Source organism: Vidua macroura, chromosome 1 (genome assembly GCF_024509145.1).
Source record: "Vidua macroura isolate BioBank_ID:100142 chromosome 1, ASM2450914v1, whole genome shotgun sequence".
Classification (NCBI taxonomy): domain Eukaryota; kingdom Metazoa; phylum Chordata; class Aves; order Passeriformes; family Viduidae; genus Vidua; species Vidua macroura.
Genome location: NC_071571.1, coordinates 131,574,489 through 131,594,610, shown reverse-complemented (window position 1 = coordinate 131,594,610; position 20,122 = coordinate 131,574,489). Strand labels below are relative to the sequence as shown.

At 40.3% G+C, this 20,122-nt stretch overlaps 2 protein-coding genes across 2 annotated transcripts in view; both read right to left on the bottom strand.

Moving 5' to 3' along the window:
* The window catches only part of CPQ (carboxypeptidase Q), a 145,498-nt gene extending 142,194 nt beyond the window's left edge, over positions 1-3,304 (bottom strand). The window contains exon 1 of the mRNA XM_053991471.1: positions 2,918-3,304. The gene's annotated coding sequence lies outside the window, so the exon portion shown is untranslated. The remainder of the gene's footprint in view (positions 1-2,917) is intronic.
* Positions 3,305-13,125: 9,821 nt separating this feature from the next.
* The window catches only part of SDC2 (syndecan 2), a 60,483-nt gene continuing 53,486 nt past the window's right edge, over positions 13,126-20,122 (bottom strand). Inside the window, exons 3-5 of the mRNA XM_053984611.1 lie at positions 17,473-17,606; positions 16,566-16,701; positions 13,126-15,370 (exon numbers count right to left, since the gene is read on the bottom strand). Of these exons, the coding sequence (XP_053840586.1) occupies positions 15,207-15,370; positions 16,566-16,701; positions 17,473-17,606 (434 nt within the window). The 3' untranslated portion in view covers positions 13,126-15,206. The remainder of the gene's footprint in view (positions 15,371-16,565; positions 16,702-17,472; positions 17,607-20,122) is intronic.

The window sequence follows — 20,122 nt, the reverse complement described above, 5'->3', positions numbered from 1 at the left end:
ACATTTATTTCACTACTTTGAGATTATTGCAGACATTTGGTAACAAAAAAGTAAAAGATTACTGCAATGCAGTTTTTGACAGATAATATTTCCTGTCGAGACAGAACAGAAAGAACTGTAGAGCTTCAAGATTGTAATCATTTTGTACATTTCTACCCACAAAGTACTTCTTTAGGCAAAATATTTCACCCCTGCAGCTGCTACCTCTTAGATGTACTGCCACCCTTCATCTTCATCCTCCCACAATCGGGAAGAAAGGAAGAAATGACAAGACAAAGTTTCCAACCTTAAAACAAGAAAGTTTTATACAATATAGCAAGAATAGATAAAAGAATCCCATGTGCATTATGAGTTTCTGCAATTATATCAAGATATTTTAAGTTGCTTCCTTTCTCAAATCAGCATTAAAGACACACAGGCATTTGCAAAACTGCGTCATAAAACAAATACAGATTTATATGAGCTTTTGCTAACAGATGTCTCCCAACAGGGGTCAATGACAGGTTGTTCTTCCCCAGCCCAGATTTGCAATCTGCTCTTATCTGATTCAGTATCTTATTGTTTCGCCGTTCAAAAGAATTATATGTATTTTAAACACCAAGAAACAAGATCAGGTAAGACAAAGGCTTTGTATGAATCTCTGAAGCTGTGGTGGCTTTGATCCAAGTTTACCTGCACAGCCTTCATCTGAAAGACAGAAGTTTGAGTAAAGTAAAACTGACTGCAAGGGACAATAGATAGATGCTATTCAAGATAAGGTGGATATGTCTAAGGGAAATAGACAAAATTTACAAGGAAACAAGGGATGTAAGACCTCGCATGCATATGGCAGGCTTTGCGGGGTTTCTTTGAGGAAATAAGAGTTTGAGATTTTATTAAAAACAATAATCCAACAGAAGGAGCAGCAGATAAGAGTGGAAGGTGATTATAAGGCTGACATGAGAAAGATTTCTAATAAAAGCTTCCATCCCTGCAAAAAAATTAACCAGAACAAAATCAAGGCCAGCTTTTGTCACCCTAACTTAAATCTTATGAATTTTCACAAGCTAAAATAGAGAGATACATTACAGATAGGTGAAGATACAAGCAGTTATTCCATTTCCACACAAGGAATCTGCTTACAGCCATCCCAAGTATTGCTTTGTAAGATGAAACACTCGCACATTCCCCTTTAGTCAATAGATTACAACACTCCTACAACAGTTCTAGAGAACTACCTCCAGAAACAATTAGTAAAAACCAATCTAATTTTGAATAGAGCAAAAACAGAGCAAAAATTTGAAAATTAAGGCTCATTTAACAAGACATTAGGATTTTAGGTGCCTTTGTGCATGGCACTATCTAGGCACTTTTGGTGCTCATGCAGCACTTAGGAAAGTCAGGTCCTCAAAATATTGCAGTTTGGAGGAAAAAAACAAGTAATTAATACACAAACTGAATTCTTGTGTTTGTATCTTGAATTTGTTCTTTTGTAGTTTTGAGCACATGTACAACTTGGCAGATTTAACCACTATATTCAAAAGGTTTCTTTGCATCTAATGCTTCCTTAGTCAAATCTGATTCAGCCTACAGAACTTGTATGTTTTTCGTGTTTATTTATATGTTTTTTAAAATATTTTTATATACTATTTTCACAATACTTATATATTTTTTAGCTTTCAGTCAGTGACTGTTGTCAGCTTTGCTCACTTCAGGATCACAGCAGAGCATCATGCTTTGTCTAACACAGACTATTCATCCCCCAAGCACTGTGTGACTGCCAACTTTGAGTCCATATTTGTTTTTAAATTAAGAGGAACAAGTGGGTGAGCAAGGATTTTGTTTCACAAAATCACAAAATCAATTAGGCTGGAAAAGACCTCTGAGATCTCTGAGTCTCTGACCAAACACCACCACATCAACTAGACAAAGTGCCATGTCCAGACTTTCCTTAAACACCTCTGGGGATGGTAATTCCACCACTTCCTGGGCAGTCCATTCCAATGTCTAATCACTCTTTCTGTGACATTCCTCCAAATGTCCAACTTAAAACACCCTTGACACAGTTTAGGCTATGTTAACTTGTCCTGTTACTTATTACATGTGAAAAAAGACTGACCCCCATGTGGCTACAATCTCCTTTCAGGCAGTTGTAGAAAACGATAAGGTCCCCATGAGCCTTCTTTTCTCCAGGCTAAACACCCCCAGCTCCCTCAGCCGCTCCTCACAAGACTTGTGCTGCAGACCCTTCCCCAGCTCCGCCGCCCTCCTCTGCACACACTCCAGCCCCTCAATGTCTTTCTTGTACTGAGGAGCCCAGAACTGGATGCAGTACTTGATGTGCACCCTAATCAGTGCCGAGTCCAGGGGGACAACCACTGCCCTGGTCCTGCTGGCCACACTATTGCTGATACAGGCCAGGATGCCATTGGCTTTCTTGGCCACCTGGGCTCACTACTGGCTCACGTTCAGCCAGCGGTAGACAAGCACCTCCAGATCCTTTTCCGCTGTTGTCACGCGATGGAACCTCCATGCTCCCGAAATACGACCGTGCTGGTGTCAGTCACCCCTCCAGCAAAGGGCGAGCAGCAGATACAGCGAGGCGGTCCCGACCCCCGCTGCCAGGCTGGGGGCTCCAGCCCACCGACCCGGCCAGGGCCGGCAGCACCGGGGCTGCGGCCCAGCGGGCGAAGGCCCCATTGCGGGAGGGATGGGGAAAGGCAGCACACGCTGCACGGCTCTAACGCAAGACAAGGAGCCGGGGCTGAGCCCAGCCGGGAGCCGGGAATGGCGGCGAAGTGCCCTCCTCCGGAGCAGAAGCCTCCCGAAAAAGCGCTACAGCCCGGCGGAGGAGCGCCGGCAGCCCGGGGGGATGCCCTGTGCGGAGGAGGGGGAGGAAAAGGAGGAGGATGAGGCGGTGGGCAGAGCAAGCACGCACCTTCCCTGCGCAGATCGGGCGGCGGCGCCGGCACAGCCCCGACCCCCGACCGGCCGCGGACGGGCAAGGAGGAGCCGCCGCAGGGTGGGAGGGGCCGGGCCGCTGCCCGGGACCCGCCGGCAGCCCCGGGCCCGGCGCCTCGTAGCCCGCCCCGAGGCCAGGCGGGCCCGGCCCGGCTGCTGCCGCCCAGCTCCGGGGGCCTGGAAAACATGATTCCTCACCACCGGGCTTCCCAGGGAGCTGAGGCCTTCCGTGCGAGGGGCCGTGAGGGTGGTGAGGCGTTGGACGAAGCTGCCTCCCAAAGAAGTTGTGGATGCCCCGTCCCTGGAAATACTCAACGCCAGCTGGGATGGGGCAGTGGGCAACGTGATCCACTGGAAGGTGTCCTTACCCATGGCAGGAGATTGGAACGAGACAGTTTTTAAGGCCTCTTCCAACCCAAACCATTTTATGATGCTGTGATGATTCTATAATTGAGCCTTTATAGGGAATGTGTGATACTGGTGCAAGAGCACATGGAAAATGGATGAAGCAGGAGGAGCCTTTCGTCCTGGCTGCACAGTGGCAGCGTCCTTCTCAGTATTTCAGAACATGGCAGTTCTTGCTTATGTAGTTCATTGATGTTTTCTGGCTGTCTAAGAGCCTTTCCTGCCTTCAGATTCCTGGGGAACTGAGGCAGGGCCACTGCTCCTCAGATGGTGGCCGCCTGCAGAAGTAACATTGCACTCATTTAAATAAAGGTGTGCTTATAAAACACTTAGGTAAATGAGTGCAATTTCTTCTGTAGATAAGATCTTAAAATACAAACATGGGTCTTAATCTGCAAACACTTGAATTAAAGCTCTCATTTTATTCTGTTTAAGTCAATGGGACTACCCAGGTGCTTAGAGGTAAGGGGTTTTAGGATCAAAGCCCTTGGTGCATTTCCAAAAAACTGCTCTAGCAGGAAGACATTGAAGAATTTCCCTCTAATATTCAACACTGTATTCCAGTATTAATGAACTTTCTGCCTCAGTGAAATGACTGTTACACTAATGAGCTTCATGGGTGTGTACCTTGAGGAGGGGTTTGAAACACATTATTATAAGATAATGGCTGTTCCTGCCAACCTGACTCCTCCACCTCTGTATTTGAGGTGACTCATTTGTATTTTTTCACTTGTACTTTTTCAGTACAGCATCTGAACAGTATGTTTTTGCAGCTGGAACTTTGTCCTCTGCAATACAGATCAGGGACCGCTCTGGTGGGATGAAACAACATATGTTGTAAACTGCCACAGTCCTTAAGAGTTTTGTTCCATTGAGGGTAACAAAACAACTGCTTCAACAAAACTGTTACACAAGGAAAAGGCTGTCAGATATCTTCCTGTCTGGCTCCTTCTTTGCTGCACATTCTGGATATTCTTTACATACAGTATCCTATAAGCCGTAAGCTTCCATCTAGTACTGTACCTCTGCAAAGAGATTATACAGTGATTAATGTGATAAATATATCACTGAAAGTCATGCAAGAAAATATTCTATCCTCAGAGTTTGGCTGTTACACCCACAACACCTTGAACTGCCAATGTACAGCCTTCCTTTTCACTTTCAGCAAGAGAGAACATAGGACATGTCTTCATGAACAAGCTTGTGTAGGACTGTACTTGCAGTATATACATTTAGGATTTTGTTCGATTCATGAGAGTGATTTCTTTTCATTTGCTGCCTTAACAATTAAATCACATCACCCAACTGGTTTCCCATTATTTTTTTCCTTAATTAGCTTCCTTTGTTAATCCTTCTATACCAAGAAGTTGAGAGTCAGGCCATCTTTTTTATCTCCTTCATCAAATACTCAGAAGGATGGAGGTACTTGTTGTAGCTGTCATTAATCCCAGGTTAGAGGGTAGAGAACTCACTGCTTTAGTCTTCTGCTGTCCTTGCCAGAGGAGTGACAAAAGCAAGTTAAGAGGCATAACAGCAAAACCTAGAGCTCCACCCCTCTTCAGCCAGCAACATGCACAAATCTGTTTACAGGTTTCAGACACATCAATACCCATTTAGCCTCGGGAAAGGTATTTCCCTTATACCCACCTCTTACATGATTTTCTCTATTTTGCTTTATTCACTAAATACATAGATTTGTTTACAACCTCAGGACTTTCAGATTGCTTGGTTTTCCCTACTCAGGACTGTAATTGTAAATCTGGGAGAGTCTGGAGCTGAGGAGTCTTGTGATCAGTTTCCCAACTTTATAGGCTACTATGCTGGACAAAATCCCAGCCCCACCATCCAGAAATCATCTTTGTTATCCACCTTGCATACTCTTGAACTCACAAAGACTATCAGGTGCTCGAAGGTCTCTGTATGGATGCATCTTTACAAGACTGCTGTGTTTATACTGCTAGAAACAGTGTCAGAGTCAAGAAATTATTAGTAAAGAAAGGGATTGGATATATATGAATGTCAATAATAATCAGAATTATCTGATTGTAACTTGGTGTTTCAAGGAATAAGCTGGTACCCAGCTTCTGGAAAGGGGAATTCAACCTAAAATGAGGACATATGACACTACTTACTGTTGGATTTTTTCACCTCCTGTTATACAGCATATGAAGCAAATGGTGGAGTGTGCTGTTAGGCACAAAACACTCACTGCCTGAGCAGCTCCTGAATATCCTCTGATGGAAATTGCTTGGTACGAGGTTTCTCCCTGCAAAGAAGGGGAAGTGGCATGATGCTTCTTTGCTGTGCTTTGGTTTTCCATTCCATTTAGACTGCATGGCTTTTGGAGCAAGAACTCCTTTGGTTGTCCTCCAAACTTTATTGAAGTCTCTAAAATGTGACGATATTAAAATAATAAGAAGAAATCACAAGCATATTCACATACTAATTATTATGCAAAGTAGGGAGGGGGAGGGAAGAAAGTATGAGATTCCTTTGAAAAGCTACCAGCACAGGACCAAATACAAAAGTGTTTGAAGTGGAAGCACACTGTACCAGACTGAAGAATTACCAGTATACCAGTTACACTTGTTTAGGGTTATGCTCTCAATTTTCATTTTATGACATTTATTTTCTTTAGTATAGCATTTTTTATTTTTTTTGACTCAGTCTCCTAAAAGTGTCCTCTAGGTCCACAATGGATTTTAGTACCACTACAAGATGTTTTCTTGTAAAGTTTTCTTTAAAGTTTTTCTCTGTTGCTTTGCACTGTAGGCAGGTAAAAATGGACTGCTAATTAATGCAAACTTCAGCTTTTATTTCCTCTTTTTTTTTATTTTTTCAGTTAAAGGAGCTGGAAAGAATTACTCATAAGTTTCAAAGAATAATTTTTCTTCAGTTCTTTGTAGAAGGAAGTATTTAAGCTTGATCCTGACTTATATGTCTCCATTTATGCAGCCTAGCAGCAAATAAATATATTCTAGTAATGCACAGAACGGGGTAAAAAAGCAGGGACATTGTGAAAGAAAAACAGCGAGCACCTCAAAACATGTATTTTTCTACACAGGTCTGTTCGCTTTTCTGCTGCTGTGTCAGAGACTTGCTTATTTCAGGTATCAAGATCATAGCATCAGGCGAGAACATCTGCCAACAGTGGTTTGGTAGGGAGTCCTTGCTTGGGATGCATTGTAGCTGCAGCCTGGCCAGTACAATGCAGGTTCACAGTCAGAAGTCAGCCTTAGTTGCCTCAAGTTTCTCTGCATTGCTGATATAAGCCAACAAAAGTTGATACAAGCCAACAAAATGAGCCTTCTCCTGCCAAAGTGAAGCCTCCTCTCTGAATAACACCAGCCAAAATAGCCAGCAGCAAAATGCCACTGTATGCCACTGCTCCTGGCAACTGCAAGCCCTTCTGCTGTTACAGCCTCTTGCAGCGAGACACACAGCATTTCCAAAAAGCCATGGTGAACATAAAAATGTCTGCAACTCATGACCCCACAAAAGTTCTGGCAGCAAAACTTGCTACTAAAGACACAGTCTGGCAGGGTGATTTCTCCTGCAGACTACTACATGTTTTCTTACCGGGGCAATGGGTTTGCCATTCCACAGACAGGATTTTGGTAAAAATTGGTGGAACATGTTCCCACTTGAATCTCCTTATAAAGTGTGTGACTTGTGCTGCCATGGAAGGAAAATAGAGCGTGGGCACCTGATATAAAACCAGACGTACAAGGAGCCCTGTTCATTCCTGCAGATTTTCAGTTTTCAGGTAGCAATTGGTCCAGCAGTATACAAAGGTATTTTAATGTCTGACATCAATTATCCCATATTTGCATTAAAAATACATTAATACTGCGCTAAAGAGCTTTCCTTACAATGCAGCAATTAAATTACAGTTTCTCTCAAGAACTCTCTTCCCTAGAGCTAGGTACCTTCATTCTTCTCAGTATTTTAGTGGGGATAAAACTCAGGTTCAAATTTCTCAAAATCCAAATTTGACTTATTCCATCCATATTTGTCCCAGACAAGTTTAAATCCATGGATAGTTTTAAAAATGCAGATAAAATACATGCTTTATTTCTGGACTTGGCCTGAATTGAACTTTATTGAACAGACCCCTGTGCCCATCACTGGAGGTGTTTAAGGCCAGGATGGGGCTCTGAGAACCTGGTCTAGTGGAAGAGGTCCCTACCTAGGGCAGGGGGGTTGGAACAGATAATCTTTAAGGTCCCTTCTAACCCAAATCATCCCATGATTCTATGAACACATAGTGTTCATACAGGATGTGAACATAAACATCTAACAGGCAGATGGGAGGCTGAGCAGAAGTGCGACTTCTCTCAGTAAGTTTCAGCCAGCCATTTTACTGGGAAGGGAAATGTTCTTGAGTGGCACATACTAGACAGATGGACAGAAACTCAATGCTAAAATAGCTTGTTATCATCTGAACAGGCCCAAAAGTGAGGGTACTTTATTTTGTGACAGGTTTTGAGCACGGACACAACTCAATGTATGGATTCATGCCTTGAGACCTACCTTCACCAATATCTCATTCTAGGTTTAACTACAAGACTCTGAACAGGCTATTCAAGTCACACATTAATCATTTAAACTTAAAAAAAAATGCGAGTCTGCAAGAGAGTAAATGTGTTACTTCCAAAACTAACTAAAATTTTGGAGTCCTGATCCTCTACGGTATATATTTAGAAGGTGGTGTGATTCCTATTCAGATTTGCAGTCTGTCTGACCATGGTTTGAAAGTTTTGATAAATATACTGAAAAGTGCAAAGTTTATAAACTGACAGATTGTCTAAAAGAACATATTGCTTCTTTAAGAACAGGTACAGCATTTCTTAGAAGAGCCAGAGGTGAACAAGTCTATGGAATTTCAGAATCTACATTAAAAGTCCTATTAGGAAAGGCTGAAGTAAAATTCCACTTGGCTTTTAGTGGCTGAAAGTGTGTGATAAAAAGCACAGACTGGATAGGAAAAATTTGATTTCTATTGCTAGAGCTGTTACAAAAATCAAACCATGAACTGGGAGAAGTCACATGGCTGGGCACCTGTAACTGATTTTTGAGATGATAAAAGAAAACTTAACTTTAGACACTTTGACAGCTCTTCTGTGGGTATAATTTATTTTCAGGGTTTTTTGTTTGTTTGTTTGTTTTTTTGTTTTTTGTTTTTTTTTTATAAAACCACTTAGAAGCTGAGAAAGAGGAAAGCTTGTACTTCTACTTCTGGTAAAAAAAGAAGACAAGATTGAGAGTTGCTGGTTCTAAAGTATTAACAGACATTGTGATTGGAATTACTCAATTCAGTAACTAGCAGAAATGCTTCTGTGTAATAAATAAGTTAAAATAATTGCACAATTTGCTTTATAGTAAAAAGTTTTGCTTATCTTTGTTCTGATAGACCTAAAGTATTTTATTTTATAAGAAATGCTAATTTCATGTATTCATAATGAATTCTCAATTTACATTGAAAAGCAAGTTGAAACAAATAAAAGCTATAGACTGAATTAGCTATTAAATAAATATTTACAATTTTAACATAATGGAAACACTAAAATATAAAAAAATGGAAGTTAAGCCTTGTAATGGTGTAAGTATGAAAATAGTCTGTACTACTGCAGAGTAAAATTTAGTGTAAAGATTAAATAAATTGTGTATTAACAAGCCATCTTGTTTACCAGCCAATAAAAATTAATTTTCTTTAGGAAAATATATGAGCAAATGCAAAACAGGGTGAAAGCTGATGATTTAAAGACAAGTTTCTAGCTGCTGGTTTGATTGTAGTCAATAATTTAAGCTTACAGTGATTCTCAGGGAAGGTTTTCCTGCGGAATGGAGCTCAGATCATGAAGATTCACTAGAACTGCTCCTGAAGTCTCGGCTCGCTAGCCTGGCAGTGAGGCAATGCAGCAAAGCAGGGTCCTTCATTCAGGCTTTTTGGTCTGAGCAGGAGTGAGCCATTCCCTCTGCCATCTGAGAGTTTTCCCAAGTCAGCATTAACTCATCTGGCACTGTGGGCTGGTCCAGAAGAAAGCACATGCTCTGCTTCTATTCCTTTCATAAGAGACTCTTGTGTTAGCTCTGTGGTATTGAAAATTATAGGGATGAATGATGAAAACTGCACTTTGGGCTGTTTTACATTCTTTCAGTACCATTTAGTGTGATGGTTGTTGACTTCTCCCTGCTGCTATACTTAGAAAGGGGAGTAGGAAGGAGATGAGTGTTAGTATTATGGGTTATGACACAAAAACATCAAAAAGAAAGTCTGTTCTCATTTCTCTTTGGTATCCTTTGGGGACCTGCAGTGTTTAGAAAAAGCTCCTATTCCACCACAGGAACGTAGGAAAATGGGTACCAAACTTTGTTTACACTCTAGTACTACATATGGCCATACAAGGTGGGTGGGTAACTAGGACACAGAGCTTTTTCCTCCACTGAGCTTAGTTTCCCACCACTAGATAAACTTCAAGTAGGTTGCCTGGTGAAATTATTGTTCCTTATACGTCAGCGTTGGATTAAACATAGAAAAATATCAGAAGCTTCCTCTCCATTCATCAAATAAAAATCCATGGGAAAAAAAACCTGTATAATGCCCCAGAAGAAATCTAAATTAATTAAAGTTACCCCCTACAGAGAACATGGGCTCTATTTATTTCCAACAAACTATTACAGGTTTTGCAACATTTTTCTGAAAGTTTTTCACAAACATTCCTACTTCCTCTCATTCCAGGCCAGGGCTGAACTGCCAGGATGGAGAAATTCTTTGGACCTGACCTTTAGGCATGAGACACAGAGGCGCTTAGGCCCAGTAAAACGACAGCATTTTACAGATCTATTACATCTGCAGATTTAAAGCTGCAATGTGAGTTAAAAAACTAAAGAGTTGTGCAAACTGTGCCACCAAAAGATGCATCAAAAGAGTCCAATGTAGTGAAAGCATGACGTCTTCCGAGCATGGGAAAGAAATGGAAAGTTGCTTCAATAGGCAACAGCATGTCTCAACTGCAAAGTCCCTGTTGCACATCTCATCCTTTTCTTCCCACCTCCCACGGACACAACCCAGAGCCTTCCATGTGCAGCGCAGCACCCCAGCCTCTGGCTCCTGTCAGCCTCCCATCACCTCGTGGTTGCACAGGGTCAAACCTGCAGGTCCTTCACCTGCTTTGCTGTAGCCAGAATTCCAGGGTAGAGCCACCAGCAGAAGCTGTGATTGGGAACATATCTGATGTGCTGGGAAGCTGTGTGCATCCAGGAGCGTCTCTCAGGGTATTACACCAGCACCTGCTCACTCTCCTGCCTATAGATTCTCTTTGTGAAGGACAATTTCAGTGCAATGGTAACAACTCAAGAAAACAAAATGCCTTGTAACTTTCAGTGGAAAACAGGAGCTGTCAGGACAGTTTCTCTTCCTGCCTTCTTTCCACTCACCCCCAATTAATGTCTGCAGTTCTAAAGGAGCCCTGTCCCCTCCCCCTCATTCCCACTATAAACTAAAACTCAAGATACTGCAGGTACACAGAGGGATTTTCAAATTTCCACCCACATAAGCAGCTACTTGGCACATCTGATGCACATGTGAAATTAGTTCACAGGGGCCAGGGCAGGCACCCACATCTCCATTTCTAGCTCTACTGAGCTTCAATTTTATCATTTATTTGATTTCAAAGCAAAAAATACATAACTTACTTAACTTCACAGAGGAAGAAACCTCAGCAAAACATCTTTCTTCCCCTGGCAGCGTTGGGTTACGGCTCCCCCACTCCCACCCACGCAGCTGAACCCAGTGCCTGGTCAGCCTGAGAGCTGTGAGGAAATCATATGCACATGTCAGCATCCCCTCTCCTGCTCCAGCCACAAACCATCCCAGAACCAGAAGACATGCCAGGAAATGGTGTACTAGCTGTGTCTTTTCTCAGGTGAACTGTACAGCAAAGCTGTGTTCGCTCAGCCTGATGAAAGTTTTGGAAAGGCAATACTCTAAAGGTTCCCAGCACGGAGTTTTCACACCAAAGTTCAGAGCTCTGGGATACACAGCCAAGAGCTTATGTGTAACAAAATTAATATTAATGCTCATTAAATGTGGACAACAAATATTTCCTTAATGGAAATTATGCCAGTCTGATAAAGCAAGTGCTATTAACAAATATAACTGATTGCAAGTCTAAAAAAAATTTGCTATATTATTTCCATCTATAAGAATAATAGTTTCCACAGAGAGCTTTCCTCCTTGGATTCCTCCTCCCTTCTCACTTGCTTACTTAAACAAAATAGATGAATACTCAGCATAATACCATCATCTGCCTCACTCCAATAGTTTTTATTTAATGTTTATCTGGATACTTGTTTCCTTACAAAAGTTTCCTGTATTCCATATGTTGCTGAAGAATAGTATCTGTCATTTAAGACTGCACTTCACAATCATTTCCATACATAGCTTTAAGTAAAAAAAAAAGGAACAACTAGTCAAAGTTACAAATATGCTAGTGTCTTGTTAGGAGATGCAAGAGAAAAAATTTTTATTTTAATTTATCCTATTTCAGTGAAGTGCAATGCTCAAAGTGAAGAAAAAACTAACTTTGCAGCTTGTAAACATGAGCTACAATTCACTAATAAAGCTGGCAAGCAGAGGAGCCATGTACTCAGCTTCTGAAGTTATTTTGCCATGAATAAAGCAGAGGCAAGAGCCTTCTTTCACATAAGCTTTACGCTAGTTGTATTTGGCTTCTTTTACTAAGAATCTAAGAGGAATTAACAATTTATAACCCAGGGTAAATCAAAGCAAAATGACATTTTGATAAACACTAGAGCTTATCAATCACAAGGAGACACTGTATCAGATTGCTGAGGAATTCCAGAGATGCTAGAGTGGTTCTGGCAGAGCAGAGCCAAGGGTCTCTAGGAAAAGCCACGGCTAGCTGAGGGCAGGTGGCGCAGCACCACAGCCTGGCACCGAGAGTGCCTGCTGCCCAGCAACATCCACGAGTAGCCAGAGTATTGCTAGAAACACATCCAGGAAGCAGAGAACAAAAGGGAAAGGAAACTGAAGACCAACTCGTGCTAGGAAGCCTCAGCATAAGAGACACACGTTGGGCTGCCAATTTCTTCTGAACAGCATTGCTGGGAGTCAAGTGTCTGCATCAGACTGGATTTCAGACTGATGAAAACTGAACTTATGTTTATAACCAAGATGATAGCTCTGTTAGAATTTTTCCCTAATAATAAGGTTTGGCACTGAAAACAGAAAGGCAAAGAGATCATGAGATGATAAATCCTATTAACACGCCTACTGCATGTTCAAAAGTTTCAGGTTTTTGTTAGGGAAGGTGGGAAGACTGCAACATTTCAGGTCTACATACACAGCTGAAGCATTAAACCTCTTCTGCATATAACAGAGTAGATAATGAATATGCAGGAAAAAAAAAGGCGAATGGTGAAATAAAGCTGAAAATTTACCTTTGCTTCTGTTTGTAAACAGATGCAGGAGGAACCAGACAAGCATAGTATTTGGTAGTCTGCATAATTACAACAGATGTCTATGTTGGATAAAGTGGCCTGTACAGCAGATACAGAGGCAGTCTAACATACATAAATAAAATCAAAACAGCTACTTATTATCAATTTGCTTATGAAGAAAGAGAAGACAGTTTATCTGGTGTTTAATATTTATAGCTCTACTTACAGCAATATTCATTGCACCCTTGAAAGAAATTCAGATCTACTACCTTAAGCAAAATGGGCTTCAAAAAACTAGATGTCAGACTATACAAATAAAGTATTAGTTTAGGCATAGTAGACTTTATTTTGGCACTTTAACAAATGCTTTATTTTACAGCAGTGGCACAGCATTTGCCAGAAATTTTCTTTTCTTGGCACAGTTATTTCAAGCAGTTATTTTACTAATTGAAGTTCACTAAATATTGCACAAGATATACCTGTTAAATTCTTACCCTGTTTTTACTTGCTGAACTTGTATGGCTTTGAAAAACTTGCCAGTTAAGTATAAGTAAAAAGCAATATATTAAATATTTTAGCACAGGATAGCATTTGTTGGTTCCTAAATGACCACTGAACTTGGGACAGCAACAAGTACAAGTTGCACAACTCTTATCTGAAGAGCTACCAGATCTTATTTACAATACATTGCCATTTCTAAAGAGCACTTCCGCTTGACATCCTGAATGCCTGTATTTTGGGAATCTCAAAAATAAAAAACTAGGAGGTCAACAGAGCAGAAGACGAAGCCATTTGTCTGTTACAAAGCATAATATAAGGAGGCAGACTGTCGCCTTCTCCCTGTGTCCCTCTATCCAGCACCTAAGGACTAAGCAACAGACACTTCTCTCTTCTACCTCGAATATTTCTTTCTTCTCTTATGAAGATATTCCACTTGTCTCAACTCTTCTGCTGGAGTCTGAGCAGAATAAACCAAAATTCTTCAAAAGGACAGGGAAAAAACAAACACGAGCAACAAATCAAAAACAAATACACACAGTAAATGAACTGGGGAACTCCTTTGAATTTTACAGTAGGGAAAACAACATTTGCAGGAAGAACAGGCCTGTGTCAACACTGCCATTAAGCATAATGCAAAAGTCGAATGTCTCACAGCTAATACACCAGATGCAAGACTTAAAACATTCCCACTTCTGTCTGCCACCTTAGCAATAAATCTGGTGTGAGGATCACCCTGATCAACAGCCTTTCCTTTTTGGTCTGGATTTTTAAGATCTACTAGATGTACTCTGTGACATTAAAACATAAGCAAACAGACATAAAATGAAAAAACATACAAAAGTATATCACAATAGAATTCTCAGTATTAGGCCACATGATTTATTCAGTAGTGTTTATGTTCCCAAATTACAATTATGTCTATCCATGTAAGACTACAAAAGTTACCATTAGAATTGTCTGTGCTTATAAAATACCAACATTTTCTTTTACTGTTATATACTCATTAACACCAGTCTGCAACGAGTCACGTGTAATCATAGGCACTTCAAAGGCTTTAAAGACGTTTACAACTTAAATGCATTTTTAAAGAACAAAAATTTAAACCTCTACTTGTACCTTCATATTGCAAATAATTAACAAATACAGTGGCCATAGAAATCTGCAGCAACTTCTCAAAATACTGTTAGAGTCTTTGGGTTTGCTTAGGTTTGTCAGTAGCTTACTACAAATCTTCCTTACAGGAGATTTGTTTAGTAAGAATACGACTATACAGTTTGTAGTAATAATCCAATTTTACACATTAATTTGCTGTTACAAATCTCACGGAAGCTACAGGTATGCTGAGAAACAATGGAAAGTGTAAAATTGATATTCTGACACTTAAATTTATACGAAGTGGAGGTTGAAGTTTACATAGCTGAAAAATTACATTTACACTAAAAGTTACTGTTATCTGAATTATCTGAAGACAAATTGCACCATGACAACTACAAAAAGGCATTTTTTGGAAACAGATAAATTAATGAAATAAAAACTAACTTGTAAGATCAATCTGAGACATGCTGACCAAAATTAAACAACTTTCATTGAGCCATAGGATAAAACAATAATTTTCATTATTTTATATTTATGCATAAAGTTTTAAAAATCATTCAGTGAACATCAATGGTTTTATAAAATAATGCTTTGCCACTGTTATTCACAGAACACTGCAAATGTTAAGGTTTAATTTTACATTTTTAAACGAATATGTGAAAAGTTTTAAATACAATGGGGTTTTATCATAAAGGTGCCATAACGGCTCTTTAATGAAAAAAAAAACTTCATTATTCTATGCAAAAGCTTTATTTAAAAAAGTTCAGTGATCTCATAAATAGAGACACTAAATAGGAATTTTATGCATAAAACTCCTTAGTTGGTGCCTTTTGATAAGCAGCACAGGATGGTTTACGTTCACCAAGGTCGTAACTGCCTTCATCCTTCTTTCTCATGCGATACACCAGCAGCAGGATAAGGAAGATTGCAAAAAGAAAACCAATAACTCCGCCAGCAATAACAGCTGTAATCAAAGAAACAGAGATTCACAATATGCCAGTAAAACAAGCACACTTCTTTTTCATCTCACACAATAAGTTTGCTATTATTTTCAAATTGCAGAAAAGGGCTCCCATTATGCAACTGTCTTCATTATTAGTATCCTGAAATATACTGTCAGAAAGCTTGTTTGCATTCATGAAGGCAATCATTTAAAATGACATTCCACTTACAAGTCAGAGATTCAACAACCCAGTTTTAAAAGAGTTATTAAAGTTTTTTTCAAAACCTTAACTAAGAAGACCACTAGTACTGCCAGAGCATAAAGCTGTCTTTCAAACTCATTTTTCAACAGTTACATTTTCAACATTAAAAGATTTTGTTACCCTAGCTAAGAAATGGGCTTTTACTTTTCTGTGTCAGTTTTCACTCTGACTCTACGCTGAAATAAACTTCCTGTTGATCAATAATAGGAGAGAACACTTCACACATTTATGAGTGTCAACTCCCAACCAGACTTCAAGAGGAAACCCACATGCTTCCAGTGATGTGGATTTAAGGTTATTTCACATTTTGATGCTCACAGGAAGATGTGGTCCAAAACTATGTGACTTTCAGGGCTCCCAACTCCCTTTCCAAATACATGGGGGGAAAGTATACCTATAAACATTGTCCTTAGGCCAAAAAAAATCTCACAAGTAGTGAAAACATTGATGGCCATTGTGCACTTCCCTGGGTTATGCATAGATATAGACCCTCTTTATCTTAAGGGATTTCTCTGCCCTAATGGATTGTGCCTCTCCGTCCCTTTCCATCCACCCATGAGCTCCTCCCAAGCAGCGTTCATCTGCACCAGAATGACCAGACAGCAATGTGCTCTTGGGAGGTGAGAAATACATTTCTTCATTACAAACATCAATCAAATTCCAACTCCTTTTCTAAGCTGTAAAAGCTCCAGATACTCAGCCGGCAATGTTCAACCTGTGGGTATCAAATCAATTAGCAACAGACTTCACTATTAAGTATTTCCCCAAGATGCCAAATTTATTCTCATCAAATCAACCACTGGCTACCCACTATGAATGTGCTTAGTACTAATGTGTTTAACAGTATGAATCTGACAAGAAAACTCAGATGTTGAGCTTGCATTATTTGATACAGATCCTCTCTGTTTTCTGTTTTATTTCTGGTGAGATAGACCTTGGCAAACACTGCCTCACCTGCCAGAACTTCTGTTCTCTGGAAGAGGTTTTCTGAATGCTTCTGAGTGAACACGTCAGTGTCATCCCCTGGCTCATCGCTCTTTTTCTTGGCATCCATCTCAGGCCTTTCCTCTTTATCAATTTCTTCAGGTGACTGTGACACAAAAAAGAAAACTTAGCATTGCTTACAGAGAGGGCAGACCAGAAGTTGGCACAGTCACTGCCTGCCGTGGGCAGTCACGTAGTTGTGGCTCCGCGCACATACTGCACAATACCAACACAACACATAGGAAGCTTTTAGAGCACAGAAAGCTGGTCTAGACATTGTAATTGGGTCTATTTGTTGTCATCATGTCAGAATTAAAAACACTGCCCATAAGTTTAAAACCTCTGAAAGTACATTTAGCAAACAGCTCTTAATATTCCCTGTGTTTATCAGAATAACAGCCTCTGAAAGAAATAAGAACTCTGAAAATAACAAATCAGATAATGTTATATGCAGAACATCTTTAAGAGTAACTTAGACAGTATCATCTATGGCGGTAGAAGAAAATACTAAAATACTAAACTGAACCTGCAGAGTGTTCAAACTACAGCCAAACCATACAGCATTCTCGTTTGAGAAGGAAAGTTTCACGAAGAATTTTTGAGTAACTCTTTGAGAAATATAAAAAATGTACAGCTCAGACTCAAAGGTATCATGATACATTATTTTACATCTCTCCTTTCATGTGAAATCCAGACGTTGCCATACAGACTTTCTAGTAGGAATGAAAACAAACAGCTCTGTAGTCATTTAGTAGGCTGTAGAAGTAAGTGAGGTTTAGGGGTGCTTTTTAATCCATATAAATAGAAGACTTAACATCAAACCATCAAGAATGTACAGTGGAATCATTTTAAATGGACTTGCTCTCCAGCCACGCACCTTTGTTTGTGCAGGCACCTTGGTCTGCATTTTCACTGTGGTGGTCTCAGCCCTGGATGCATCACTAGTTGTCAGTAACTTTGGAACTGTTCTGGATGTTGTTATCACTGCACTATCCTCATCTTCCTCGGCACCTGGAGACAAAATGTAACACTTCATTGACCTGTGAAATCCTTTCAGACAAATTACATTTTTTGTTATGACACCGCCAAGGTAGAGATGGTTGCACAGCCCACCCTCGGCAAGGGGCCTAGATGACAATGCCTACTAAGATAAAGATGTGCAAACAGTGTGCAAACAGTGCACCCAAACTGTCAGGGGGATACTTGCCCCAAGGGATCCCATGAAAAAGGAAGGGAGTGCATCAGCTGCTCTAAGTAGGAACCAGGAAATTACCATTACACTTTTCAAACAGAAGAACCCTTCCTGAAAAGAGGTATGAAAAAAGCTTTAACACTTGCAATAGGGGCAGAAAGTCTGCAGTGAAAGCAGCAGCCATCAGGCCTGTGTGACATGGGCAGACCCCAGTGCCATGGGTTCTGATGAGGTCCCACGGCATCAGGAGCCCTGCTGGAGCTTGGCAGTGCCACTCCCCACCCTCTGGTTACCCTCAGCAGCTACCTCCAGCTTTCCCAGAGCCACCGTGGATGGGACATTCCCAGAACACCCACCCTGGGGTGCAGAGTCTCCTCCTGGGTGTGGCAGGAGGTGCTGGTGGGGCTCCAGGCTCATATGGGGGTACCCAAGTCTCCAACAGCAAGGGTGTGTGGACAGAGGGTCCTGTACACTCAGATAAGGGGAGCTTACACACCCGTGGCCTGTGAGACGGGTGGCTGTGTGCACATGACACACACTGGATCAGTTACAGAAAGTGATTTAGAAATTTATAGTTGCTTGTTACCATTTTATAAATGGTAGTATTGTGGTTGTCTGTTGTACTGTTGATATTAAGCCTGAAGGTATAGTTCAACGACTGCTAGTTAATTACATACCATAAATAAATCAATACACTTCTTTATCCTTACTTAAACCATATGAACTGAACAGTTTTTGCCTGTCACATACTGCTTCAACAGAATTTCTCTTCTACAGCACATCTGTTGAATTCTAAAAACTAAGCAGTTTCTATCTACAGGAAGATTACTACTTCTTTATGTTTCAGTCACTAGGAATTCACATGGTTTTAAACTCCACATCATTCAGAAGCCCTTTTCTTTTGAACTGAGTAAGAGGACAAAAAACTCCCTAAAGATTACCTTAAATTTAATTTCCTCCACATTCAAAGCCCTGCTGAAGTATGAAGGCTCCTTTAGAATAAGGTAATGGACATGTCTAATAAATATCCTTTAGTGATAATGAAAGGAAGAAGACACAGGAAAGAGACTAAATTATTAGCAAGGCCTGAAAGAGGAAAAAAGAATTGACCCATTCTTGGACCACTCCTTAGGAATCTCAATGTGTTCTGCTCATTACAGGCACCGGTTACCCAAGTAACCCTTGGGTAATAAATCTAGCAAACGTGCATAAGAATAGTTCCTAACAAATAAAACGCTCCTAGAACAGAGTAGTATGAGTCACTCATTCCAAACTGATTTTTTCATTTGTTTTTTTAAAGAAAGAAGACAGGCTGAAAATATGAGCACAATAATGATGTTTTGAAGTCATGATCAAGAATTACATATATTTGGCATTTAAAAGAGGAGCCTTAACAAGACAACAACTAAAACAATCTCTGTATGGTAGAAAAGAAAATTTAGAATCATTAAAAAAAGACACTGGCACAGAATAGTACTGGGAAAAAAACTTTCAGAGATACCAAAATTACAACACAAGTTCTAGAATGAAGACCTCACAACAAGAATCAGGTATTTTCCTGAAATGCAACTCAAAGATCAAAAAATCAACATCCTGTTTCAAAACAGAGGTGTGGAAAGGCATCCAGCAGGAAAATTTTTCTGGCTCTGATTCAAGAGTTTTCTTTGAGAAATAATCGCTCACTGGATAGCTAAACCTACTTTATCTTCTGAAGTTCCTCCATATTACACAAAGCTTTCACAGGCAAGGAAATTAAAATTGATTATCAGATTAGAGATCTTATAAAACATATCTTCAGAGTACAAAAATGTATTTTCTTCTTTTCATGAAATGAAAAGTCCTACTTAATCACAACTGCTCCTCCAAATCCTTAAATGCCACCTTTGCTTCAGGCAATAGTTGTGTCTGCCAGATGTAATGGAGAGCATTACAGTCTGAATCTCTTTGGCTAAGAAGGATGCAGATCCACGTTCTCTCAAAAAATAGGCAACTAATCTAATCCCTGGATTAGTCACTAGATTTGCACCACAGGTACCCAGCTCTTCTTCCACACAGCCTCGGGGGAATTCTGACAATCCCTAAAAAGTTGAAGCAGCTATCATTTAGGCCTGATTTGGGTACTGGTTAAGACACATCCCCCATAGTTCCTGCCTTCTGATTAGCTTTATCTAAACAGGTCTCTGCTTGGCATGGAATAGATCTAAACAAGGAAAAGACACTTCCCTTGCTGAACTGACAGTAGTAGTATTTTTGGAATTACCTGTAAATAGGACTGAGAGACCAAAAAAAAACACTCACTAGTCCTCTCCAGAATACAACATCAACATTTCACACA